Source organism: Oncorhynchus gorbuscha, linkage group LG09, assembly GCF_021184085.1.
Source record: "Oncorhynchus gorbuscha isolate QuinsamMale2020 ecotype Even-year linkage group LG09, OgorEven_v1.0, whole genome shotgun sequence".
Lineage (NCBI taxonomy): Eukaryota > Metazoa > Chordata > Actinopteri > Salmoniformes > Salmonidae > Oncorhynchus > Oncorhynchus gorbuscha.
The window spans coordinates 29927730-29940693 of NC_060181.1; the positions used below are offsets into that span (position 1 = coordinate 29927730).

Below are 12964 nucleotides of genomic sequence, written 5' to 3' on the forward strand. Positions count from 1 at the left end.
AGCATGCTGCCCCTGTCCCTGCGCTGTAGGTGGACGGCCGCCCCACGCTGCGATTGGGCCGGAGCTGATGAGGGTCTTAGTGTGCCAGGTTTGGAGCGCCTGGATGTGCCCGGTAAAGCAGCCAGGAGATAAGCCTGACTTAGCGTTGGAACGCGTGAACGTGCCACAACATGGACGCTACCGCCGCCATTGTAAAGTGTTTTCCACTAGTGCCGGCTGTCGGCCATACACCTGATTGGACTCATCTTCAGCCTAATACTTTTTCCACTTAAATTGACGATGGTAGTTTTCAATTCGCTAGCCAGAAAAACGTCTGCATAGCCCTCGCCCACTATAATAGTGGGTAGTGGTTAGAGCATTGGACTAGTAACCGGAAGGTTGCAAGTTCAAACCCCCGAGCTAACAAGGTACAAATCTGTCGTTCTGCCACCGGAACAGGCAGTTAACCCTCGTCATTCAAAATAAGAATTTGTTCTTAACTGACTTGCCTAGTTAAATAAAGGTAATTTAAAAAAAATAATAATTGATAGGACAAGGGCCTGTCAGTTACAAAGGGAGTTAGGCCTGGGAAATACTGCTGTCCTGCCTCTTGGAACCTGGGTGTATGTGTGTTGCGTGCACTGTTGTTGCAGTCAAATTTCTTTACGCTGCAGGAGAGAGCATGACTTTGCACATCTCGTATAATGTGGTAATGATGAGTTGAAATCCACTTAGCCTATTGTTTTCTGGCTCATTCCTTTTTTACATTTTGTGTGCAGGGTCTGACATTAACGCTGGCCTGGGACCGGTAAAAACACGTTTTGGGCCAGTGGATCTGGCCCGATTTTCAGCACGTTTTTGAATTCCAGTGCTCTGTTGCAGTCTACAATTGAAGACTACATGTGGAAATGTCATGCTCTCGAGCAGTACTTGAGTTGATGCCTTCACATGTCAAGCCCAGTAGAAATTCTGTTCGAGCTAGTAGATGTTTTATTTTTTTTATTTTTTTACAGTTTTCTACATTGTAGAATAATAGTGAAGACATCAACATTATGAAATAACACATATGGAATCATGTAGTAACCACAAAAGTGAATCATGTAGTAACCAAATCAAAAATATTTCACCAAGGAGAGTGATGGAGTGCTGTATCAGATGACCTGGCCTCCACAATCACCCAACCTCATCCCAATTGAGATGGTTTGGGATGAGTTGGACCGCAGAGTGAAGGAAAAGCAGCCAACAAGTGCTCAGCATATGTGGGAACTCCTTCAAGACTATTGGAAGAGCATTCTTTGTGAAGCTGGTTGAGAGAATGCCAAGGGTGTGCAAAGTTGTCATCAAGTCGAAGGGTGTCTAATTCAGAATTCAAATATGAAATATATTTTGATTTGTTTAACACTTTGTTGGTTACTACATTATTCCATATATGTTATTTCATAATGTTGATGTCTTCAATATTATTATACAATGTAGAAAATAGTCCAAATAAAGAAAAACCCTTGAATTTGTTGACTGGTACTGTATGTCCATGGTCTCACAACCGTACAAGTAAACTAAAAATCTTGTTTGTATTTTTGATACAAGCTGACATATGGCATTGTGGATCATACTGTGGATCATTTAGCTATTTGATTTGGAATTTTAGAATTTTAGCACACCTTATCAAAAAATAAATGTTTAAAATGATTTGAGAACATTTTGAATTTGGCCTTACCACTATAGCCCAGAGAAACGCAACAAATAACACATTCATACATGGTAAAAAAGACAGTCAAAAAATGTATCATAAGAAACAAGGTTTTGAAATGTTAGTCCTATATCTAGTAGATATACGAAATCTCAGGAAATATATTGTTTTGTTTTTACACATACTGCATTTAACCCCTTTTTTGGGCAGGCACAAAACGACCTTCATCCTTCTATAAAGATAAATTCAACCAGTACTGGTTACATTCAGAAGAGCCCTATGACAATTGTGAGGATATGTTCATGAGAATCTCCCCTTTCCACAGTAATGTCACATTAGTTTGTATCCCAAATGATTCGGAGGCTACAAACAGAAGTTGGCACATAGACTGACACTTGTGGGGGTCGTAGAGAAAAACAGAGACCACCATCGTGTTCGTGAGAGCCTCCCCTTTACACAGGTCAAACCGTTCAGATGCTACAGACGTGTTTGTGAGAAGAGCGATTTTCGGGATATCTCACGGTCTGACAAACATCTCTCCAACTCTGCCATCTTTCACGGCAGATGCAGAAGTGCAATATCAGCGGATGCGGTAGATTGAGACAAGACAAACACTTCAAAACCTGGTTTCTTATGATACACTTGACCGTCTTTTTTTGCCATTTCTGAATGTGCTATTCAATGCATTTCTCTGGGCTATGGTAGTAAAGGCCAAATTCAACATTTTCTCAAATAATTTTTAAAATATATTTTTTAATACCTAAAGGGGTCCTAAAATTCAAAAACCAAATGGCTAAATTATCCATAGTATGACCTTATTGAAACATTGCCATATGTCTGCTTAGAATCATAGGTCCAACTGTTCAGACGCTACAGACGTTTCGCGAGAAGACAGATTTTCGGGATGTCTCGTGGTCTGACAAACACCGCTCCAACTCTGCCAACTTTCATGGCGGATGCGGTAGATTGAGACACATCTAATGCAAAAACACAGATATTTCTAGATTAAACGGATGGATTTTGATGGGGATTTTTGTATTATGTTACTGTACTTAGATTGACGCACCGGTGCGTCAATTGACTCTAGGGGGTTAAAAGGAAGTTTGAAGCCCATGGAAGTCGACAGACTCTTACAGGGTTCTTTAACTTCTTGCGTCGAGCAATCCCGTATCCGGGAGCGTAATCATAGCCTCAAGCTCATTACCATAACGCAACGTTAACTATTCATGAAAATCGCAAATGAAATGAAATAAATATATTCACTCACAAGCTTAGCCTTTTGTTAACAACACTGTCATCTCAGATTTTCAAAATATGCTTTTCAACCATAGCTACACAAGCATTTGTGTAAGAGTATTGATAGCTAGCATAGCATTAAACCTAGCATTCAGCAGGCAACATTTTCACAAAAACAAGAAAAGCATTCAAATAAAATCATTTACCTTTGAAGAACTTCAGATGTTTTCAATGAGGAGACTCTCAGTTACATAGCAAATGTTCAGTTTTTCCAAAAAGATTATTTGTGTAGGAGAAATCGCTCCGTTTTGTTCATCACGTTTGGCTAAGAAAACCCCCCGAAAATTCAGTCATTACAACACCAAACTTTTTTTTCCAAATTAACTCCATAATATCGACAGAAACATGGCAAACGTAGTTTAGAATAAATCCTCAAGGTGTTTTTCACATATCTATTCGATGATAAATTATTTGTGTCAGTTTGGTTTCTCCTCTGAACCAAATGGAAAAATACACGCAGCTGGAGATTACGCAATAATTTCTCTTATGGTCAATCTTCCAATGATATGCCTACAAATACGTCACAATGCTGCAGACACCTTGGGGAAACGACAGAACGTGTAAGCTCATTCCTGGCGCATTCACAGCCACATAAGGAGACATTGGAACACAGCGCCTTCAAAATCTGGGGCATTTCCTGTTTGAAATTTCATCTTGGTTTCGCCTGTAGTATCAGTTCTGTGGCACTCACAAATAATATCTTTGCAGTTTTGGTAACGTCAGAGTGTTGTCTTTCCAAAGCTGTCAATTATATGCATAGTCGAGCATCTTTTCGTGACAAAATATCTTGTTTAAAACGGGAACGTTTTTTTATCCAAAAATTAAAAGAGCGCCCCCTATATCGAAGAAGTTAAAAGCCCAGTGCAGTCAAAATGAAAATGTTCTTGTGTTTTATATCGTATTGTACAACAGCTGTTGAAACTAACACTGTAAAAGTGTGATAAAAAAGCAGTGTTATGATTGTGATAGCTGCTATTTGAAATTACAATACAGCAGTCAAATGTACCATTGGACACCAAAATATAGTTTGGCTACTCCATGTGTTGTAGAAATCATTGTGTTCCTTCGCAAACACGTCTGTCACGCTCACTCAGTCATTCATTCTCTCTCTCACGCTCTCCCTACTCTCTAGTCTCTACTCTCTCTCTCTCATAAAGTTGATTTAGATTCAATAGATTGTATCTAACTGTTCTGCCAGATTGTGTATATTGTGCCATAAACATCTATCACAAATGTAGCGCTTTGATTCCAAGGTATTATAAAGCACTTGGATCGCAGGCAGGCCTACTCTCCATGCGTATGAAATGAGAGGGACACAAGCTCGCCTATTTACCTCCTCTCATCTCCTCTCCTCCTCTCATCTCCTCTCCTCTCCTCCTCTCATCTCCTCTCCTATTCTCCTATTCTCCTATTCTCCTATTCTCCTATTCTCCTATTCTCCTATTCTCATATTCTCCTATTCTCCTCTCCTCTCCTCTCCTCTCCTCTCCTCTCCTCTCCTCTCCTCTCCTCTCCTCTCCTCTCCTCTCCTCTCCTCCCTTCTTTTCCTGTCCTCCCCATTTCTTCCTCTCCTCCTCCTCTCGTCTCTTGGATGCTCTCCTCTCTCATCTCCTCTCCTCTCCCCCTCAAGGCCATATCCCTCCTTCATAGCTGGGTGTCGTCTCTCAGCCTCTTCTTCTCCTCACCATGCTCTTATAGATATGTCATGCCTATCAGAAATAAGAGCAGTGAATATGATGAAGTTAATCAGAGAACCTCAGGGTGACAGTCTAAATGAGGTAACAAAGCTAAGGAGACGTTCATCTGATGACACACTGTGTGTCCCTTGTGCTCTAGCAGTATTTAACACTCCAGTAACCAAGCTAAGTATTTCACTGTGTTGTTTAAATCTGGTGATGACACGGGCCTGTATGCTAACGATATCTCACGGTCTTTGTGACCACTTGTTCCATCTCTTCTCAGAGCTTCTTTGATGGATGGGATGTCACCAAGAAGAAGGACAAGACTAAAGGGAGACATGACAGTTTGCTGGGGCGTAAGTACTGTTCAGACCCTCGCTCTAGAATGGAGCGGTATGTCATGTATGGAAGAGCATTTACATGAAAGCTACTGGAACTTAAATGTGTTTACAATTACTGTATTAATTATAACCTGTCCTTAAGTCAGTTGCTATTAACAACCACTACTTGCTTTGTTTTGTTGAACCTGACTTCCTGGTTAAATAAAGCTGACATAAACGTCCCTCTCCCTTGTAGATGATCGTCATCGAGTCAAGCTGCACTCCCTCCTAGCAGACCCCAACTCTGACTATGTCAATGCCAACTACATAGACGTAAGTTACCCTCTCTGTCTCTCCTGCTCTCTCTCCCTCTCTCCTGCCCCCCAACTCCAGTCTGTACTCTCTCGGCCCACAGTTGCTCCTTAAACTGAGACTCAGCTGTGGGAACCAAAGATATTGCAGTGACTTACGATGTAAGAGGCTGCACTTGTGAGCATCCCCACAGCGTCTATGCATGTGCACGAAAGTTGGCATTACTCTATTGCAATGTGATAGCTGTGTGACAACTGCTGCAGAGATGAGTCTCATGCCTAATTGTAATGCTAACTTTGTATTGTTAATTCCCGATCCCTCCCGTGAGAGCTGTGTGTCTGGCCCAGTGCTAGAGAAGTGCTAAAGGAGGGGTTAATGTAGTCTCTCTCAGCAGATGTCTGAAGGCTGGCCACAGGAAGGAGAGACTCTTGGATAATGTAGTCTATCCCAGCAGCATGTTGTAGGCTGGCCAAAGCTGGCAGGCTACTGTACAGTATCTAAGGATGTCCAGTCTATAGGAACTCCAGTCCAAAGTGTGTGAGGATGTGACATCTAGAATCTGATCAGTGTATTGTCCTGTATCTGTATCTACCTGGGGGAGTTGTGTTGTGTGTATGGCCCAGTGCAGGAGAAGTGAGAGACTCCTACTCTACTGTGTGTTTACAGGTAGTCTCTCCCAAAAACCCTCTCTTTGGCTGGCCTCAGTTGGCGGGCCAGTACATTGTGTCTAAGAATGTGACAGCGAGGATATCCATTTAAAGAGGATTGTCCCCTTGTCCTGGCATTGTCCTGTCTCTTTATCGCTGGGGGTACCGGAATGGACATGGGATTTGAGATAGATATCGTGTCAGCAACACCATAAGATTCCATAAGTTCCTATAAGATCCTATAAGCTAGGAGTTTCTTTGTCCTCTGTGACAGCTGACGACTCGTCCAAAAGCTCTCCTAAGTCGACTCCGAGCTGCGTCTCTCTGTCTGTCTGATGATATCAAAAGCCTGATCCTGTTCATCTGGTGATCAGTTAGTCGGGATCTTGACCTGTTCAGCTCCAGTGACTCTCATTCAGGAAACCAAGCCAGGTACCAGTTCATACCTCATCCCAGATACTATCTCTTCCAGCTCTGTGTCAAAGCTGTACAGCTAGTAATGTAGCTAGTGTTGGAGGAATATCCAGTTTGTGTGATTGAGCTAGGGCCAAGCATTGTGTGTGTGTGTGTGTGTGTGTGTGTGTGTGTGTGTGTGTGTGTGTGTGTGTGTGTGTGTGTGTGTGTGTGTGTGTGTGTGTGTGTGTGTGTGTGTGTGTGTGTGTGTGTGTGTGTGTGTGTGTGTGACTGTGTGACTGTGTGTGACTGTGTGACTGTGTGTGTGTGTGTGTGTGTGTGTGTGTGTGTGTGTGTGTGTGTGTGTGTGTGTGTGTGTGTGTGTGTGTGTGTGTGTGTGTGTGTGTGTGTGTGTGTGTGTGTGTGTGTGTGTGTGTGTGTGTGTGTGTGTGTGTGTGTGTGTGTGTGTGTGTGTGTGTGTGTGTGTGTGTGTGTGTGTGTGTGTGTGTGTGTGTGTGTGTGTGTGTGTGTGTGTGTGTGTGTCTGTGTGTGACTGTGTGTGTGTGTGTGTGTGTGTGTGTGTGTGTGTGTGTGTGTGTGTGTGTGTGTGTGTGTGTGTGTGTGTGTGTGTGTGTGTGTGTGTGTGATGTGTGTGTGTGTGTGTGTGTGTGTGTGTGTGTGTGTGTGTGTGTGTGTGTGTGTGTGTGTGTGTGTGTGTGTGTGTGTGTGTGTGTGTGTGTGTGTGTGTGTGTGTGTGACTGTGTGTGTGTGTGTGTGTGTGTGTGTGTGTGTGTGTGTGTGTGTGTGTGTGTGTGTGTGTGTGTGTGTGTGTGTGTGTGTGTGTGTGTGTGTGTGTGTGTGTGTGTGTGTGTGTGACTGTGTGTGTGACTGTGTGTGTGACTGTGTGTGTGTGTGTGTGTGTGTGTGTGTGTGTGTGTGTGTGTGTGTGTGTGTGTGTGTGTGTGTGTGTGTGTGTGTGTGTGTGTGTGTGTGTGTGTGTGTGTGTGTGTGTGTGTGTGTGTGTGTGTGGCTGTGTGGGTGTGTGTGGGTGTGTGTGTATGCGGAGGCATTGCTGAATATGCACACAGGTCAGGTAAAGGTGGCAGTCTCAAAAACCTCTTTTAGCAATTATTTCTCTTTGTTGAACACAGCCTGTTCAGTGAAGTGCCCAATCAGAGCAGGAAATAGCGTGTGTGTGGTTGTGTGGCTGTGTGGGTGTGTGGGTGTGTGTGTATGCGGAGGCAGCGTTCTACTCAGCGTTGGCAGTCTCCCTCATTGATTAGTTGTTTCACTATTGTGTTGTTTAACAAAAGAAGATTTAAGAGAAAGAAATAACTAGAAAAGAGAAGCTAAAATGGATAGAAAAGGAAAAGTAAAATGAAAAGGGAAAATTGCTAGAAAATAAAAAGGTAAAATGAGCGCTGACTCAGTAGGTTGAGGTGAAGGGGAAGGTTTTTGTGTTAGAGCTCATGGAGAGTGTAAGGGCTCTGGTTCCAAACTCCGTTGTTCTATTTGAAAGTGTCATTAGCACATGGGCTCTGTGAGGACCCCTGACTAGCCTTCCTGCTAGGCTAACCCACCCTCAGATGCCATACTAAATGATTAATGTGAGGAGGAGAAGGGGATGAATGGGGGGGGGGGGACTGGAAAAGCAGCACCCTGTCTCTGATTTGGGTTGTCTCTGAGGAGGGTCTCTGAGGAGGGTTGTATCCTAGTAAAAGTGTAGCATGTTTGGTTCACTTACTGTTCCGTGACCACTCCGCACAACAGGAAGTTGAAGAAAAAGCTTGGGTTTCTACCTCTTTGCTATGGCAACAAGTGTGAGGGTTTACACATTGATCCTCCACTGGTAGTGAGAAACAATCTATCTCTCGCTCTCCTATCCCCCTGTTCTTTAATCATAATAATTAGCATTTCTTTGCTTCCTTCCTTCTTTTTCTCTTTCTCCTTCCATCTTTTCTCAACCTTTGGGGCTTCTTAGATCCGGATAAACAGGGAAGTAAGTACTACGAGTTCTCTTTCTTTCCTATCTATCCACCCAGTCACCCTGTGCCCTCTGCGTACCCCTTTACTTCCTTCCACCTTTCCATGGCTCCATTACTTTCTAATCTCTCCGTCTCTGACCCTCCCAGTCCCAGGCACCAGCTGCTCCCCAGAGTTTAATTTAGCCAAACCTGCTCCACTACACCACTACACTCTCTCTCATCTGCAGCCAGACTAGACTCACCTAGATTTAGGGATTTGTATTATGTTTGTCTGTCCACCGTCACAGCAGAGATGACACAAAGCGTGTCTAACTGCAGGCAAGTCTGTCCCAATAGACAGAACCAGCAGTTAGAGCTTTATATTACATATGACACCTGCCCCCCATCAAAAATGGTACAAAGGAACCAATGGGAGCAGAACAGTCTAGTGTTGCTTCCTAAATGGTACCCTATTACCACCACACTGCCCTATTACCACCACACTGCCCTATAACTGCATTATCACACACTGCCCCACCACACTGCCCTATTATGCATCCATCACTGCCCTACCACCACACTTATTACCACCACACTGCCCCATCATGCCCTACCACCACACTGCCCATCACACTGCCCTATTACCACCACACTCCCTATTACCACCACACTGCCCCATCACACTGCCCTATTGCCCCACCACACTGCCCGATTACCACCACTCTGCCCTATTATCATGCCCTATTCACCACCACACTGCCCGATTATCATCACCCCTACTCACACTGCCCTATTATCATCACACTGCCCTACACTGCCCTACCATCACACTGCCCGATTATCATCACACTGCCCTATTACCATCACACTGCCCTATTACCACCACACTGCCCATCATGCCCTATTACCACACACTGCCCTACTGCCCTATTACCACACTGCCTATTACCACACACTGCCCTATTACCACCACACTGCCTATTACCATCACACTGCCCTATTACCATCACACTGCCCTATTATTACCATCATCACACTGCCTATTATCATCACACTATTACCATCACACTGCCCCACCACACTGCCTATTATCAATCCACTGCACACTGCCCTATTACCACCACACTGATTATCATCACATTACCACCACACTGCCCTATTATCACACACTGCCCTATTACCATCACACTGCCTATTACCATCACACTGCACTATTACCACCACACTGCCCTATTATCATGCACACTGCCCTATTACCATGCCCTATTACCATCACACTGCCCTATTACCACCACACTGCCCGATTAGACTGCCCTATTACCACACTGCCCTATTACACACACTGCCCTATTACCACCACACTGCTTACCACCACACTATTATAACACTGCCCTATTACCACCACACTGCCCTATTACCATCATTACCACTGCCCCACCACACTGCCCGATTATCATCACACTGCCCGATTATCATCACACTGCCCTATTACCACCACACTGCCCTATTATCATCACACTGCCCTATTACCATCACACTGCACTATTACCATCACACTGCCCTATTACCATAACACTGCCCTATTACCACCACACTGCCCTATTATCATCACACTGCCCTATTACCATCACACTGCCCTATTACCACCACACTGCCCTATTATCAACACACTGCCCTATTACCATCACACTGCCCTATTACCACCACACTGCCCGATTACCATCACACTGCCCTATTACCACTGCCCTATTACCACCACACTGCCACTGCCCTATTACCATCACACTGCCCTATTACCATCACACTGCCATCTATTACCATCACACTGCCCTATTACCACCACACTGCCCGATTACCACCACACTGCCCGATTACTGCCCCATATTATTACCATCACACTGCCCTATTACCATCACACTGCCCTATTACCATCACACTGCCCCCTATTACCACCACACTGCCCTATTATCACACACACTGCCCTATTACCATCACACTGCCCTATGCCCTACCACCACACTGCCCTATTACACTGCCCTATTACCACCACACTGCCCTATTATCAACACACTGCCCTATTACCATCACACTGCCCTATTACCACCACACTGCCCTATTATCACACACTGCCCTATTACCACCACACTGCCCTATTATCATCACACTGCCCTATTACCACCACACTGCATCACACACTGCCCTATTACCATCACACTGCCCTATTACCACCACTGCCCTACTGCCCTATTATCATCACACTGCCCTATTACCACCACATTACTGCCCTATTATTATCCCTATTACATCACACTGCCCCACCACACTATTACCACCACACTGCCCTATTACCACCACACTGCCCTATTACCACCACACTGTCCTATTACCATCACACTGCCCTATTACCACCACACTGCCCTATTACCATCACACTGCCCTATTACCACCACACTGCTCTATTATAATCACACTGCCCTATTACCATCACACTGCCCTATTACCACCACACTGCCCGATTATCATCACATTGCCCTATTACCATCACACTGCACTATTACCACCACACTGCCCTATTATCATCACACTGCCCTATTACCTTCACACTGCCCTATTACCACCACACTGCCCTATTACCATCACACTGCCCTATTACCACCACACTGCCCTATTACCACCACACTGCCCTATTACCACCACACTGCCCTATTACCATCACACTGCCTTATTACCATCACACTGCCCTATTACCATCACACTGCCCTATTACCATCACACTGCCCTATTACCATCATTACCACCACACTGCCCTATTACCACCACACTGCCTATTACCATCACACTGCCATACTATTACCATCACACTGCCCTATTACCATCACACTGCCCTATTACCATCATTACCATCACACTGCCTTATTACCATCACACTGCCCTATTACCATCACACTGCCGTATTACCATCACACTGCCCTATTACCATCACACTGCCTTATTACCATCATACTGCCCTATTACCATCACACTGCCGTATTACCATCACACTGCCTGCTCTTGCTGTGGGTGATTCCCTGATCCACCTCTACGCAGACAACACCATTCTGTATACATCTGGCCCTTCTTTGGACACTGTGTTAACTGACCTCCAAATATGCTTCAATGCCATACAACACTCCTTCCGTGACCACCAACTGCTCCTAAACGCTAGTAATACCAAATGCATGCTCTTCAACCGTTCGCTGCCTGCACCCGCCCCCCTCCCAACTATTATCACTACTCTGGACGGTTCTGACTTAGAATATGTGGACAACTACAAATACCGAGGTGTCTGGCTTGACTGCAAATAGACTCATATTAAACATCTCCAACCCAAAAATTAAATCTAGAATCGGCTTCCTATTTCGCAACAAAGCCGCCGTCACTCACGCTGCCAAACATACCCTTGTAAAACTGACTATCCTACTGATCCTCAACTTTGGTGGTGTCATTTACAAAATAGCTTCCTATACCACCCACCACTGCGACCTGTATGCTTTAGTTGGCTGGCCCTCGCTACATATTCGTCGCCAGACCCACTGGCTCCAGGTCATCTATAAGTCTTTTCTAGGTAAAGCTCTGCCTTATCTCAGCTCACTGGTCACGATAACAACATCCACCTGTAGCACGCAGTCCAGCAGGTTTATCTCACTGGTCATCCCCAAAGCCAATGACCTACTTTGGCCGACTCTCCTTCCAGTTCTCTGCTGCCAATGGAACGAATTGCAAAAATCGCTGAAGATGGAGACTTATATTTACCTAACTAACTTTAAACATCAGCTATCTGAGCAGATAACCGATTGCTGCAGCTGTACATAGCCCATCTGTAAATAGCCCACCCAATCTACCTACCTCATCCCCATGTTGTTTTTATTTACTTTTCTGCTGTTTTCCACACCAGTATTTATTCTTGCACATCACCATCTGCTCATCTATCACTCCAGTGTTAATCTGCTAAATTGTAATTACTTCGCTGCTATGGCCTATTTATTGCCTTACCTCTTCACGCCATTTGCACACACTGTATAGAGACTTCCTTTTTTAAACTATTGTGTTATTGACTATACACTTGTTTATCCCATGTGTAACTCGGTGTTGTTCTTTGTGTTACACTGCTTTGCTTTATCTTGGCCAGGTCGCAGTTGTAAATGAGAACTTGTTCTCAACTGGCCTAACTGGTTAAATAAAGGTGAAATAAAAAAATAAAAAATAAAATACCATCACACTGCCCTATTACCATCACACTGCGCTACTACAATTACACTGCACTATTACCATCACACTGCGCTACTACAATCACACTGCACTATTACCATCACACTGCCCTATTACCATCACACTGCCCTATTACCATCACACTGCCCTATTACCATCACACTGCTCTACTACCACCACACTGCGCTACTACCATCGCACTGCCCTATTACCATCACACTGCCCTATTACCATCACACTGCGCTACTATCATCACACTGCCCTATTACCATCACACTGCTCTACTATCATCACACAGCCCTATTACCTTCACACAGCACTATTACCATCACACAGCCCTATTACCATCACACTGCCCTATTACCACCACACAGCCCTATTACCATCACACTGCCCTACCCTATTACCATCACACTGCCCTACCCTATTACCATCA

The 12964-nt window shown here is 44.5% G+C and overlaps 1 protein-coding gene across 14 annotated transcripts in view; it reads left to right on the forward strand.

Annotated features, from left to right (window-relative positions):
- The window catches only part of LOC124043374 (receptor-type tyrosine-protein phosphatase U-like), a 323408-nt gene that overhangs the window by 271117 nt on the left and 39327 nt on the right, over positions 1–12964 (forward strand). For 8 of the 14 annotated variants that reach the window (XM_046361930.1, XM_046361939.1, XM_046361932.1 and 5 more), the window contains 3 exons: positions 4928–5000; positions 5221–5297; positions 8298–8315. In XM_046361930.1, coding sequence (XP_046217886.1) covers positions 4928–5000; positions 5221–5297; positions 8298–8315 — 168 coding nt within the window. The remainder of the gene's footprint in view (positions 1–4927; positions 5001–5220; positions 5298–8297; positions 8316–12964) is intronic. The other 6 variants (XM_046361933.1, XM_046361941.1, XM_046361942.1 and 3 more) reach the window with 1 other exon arrangement.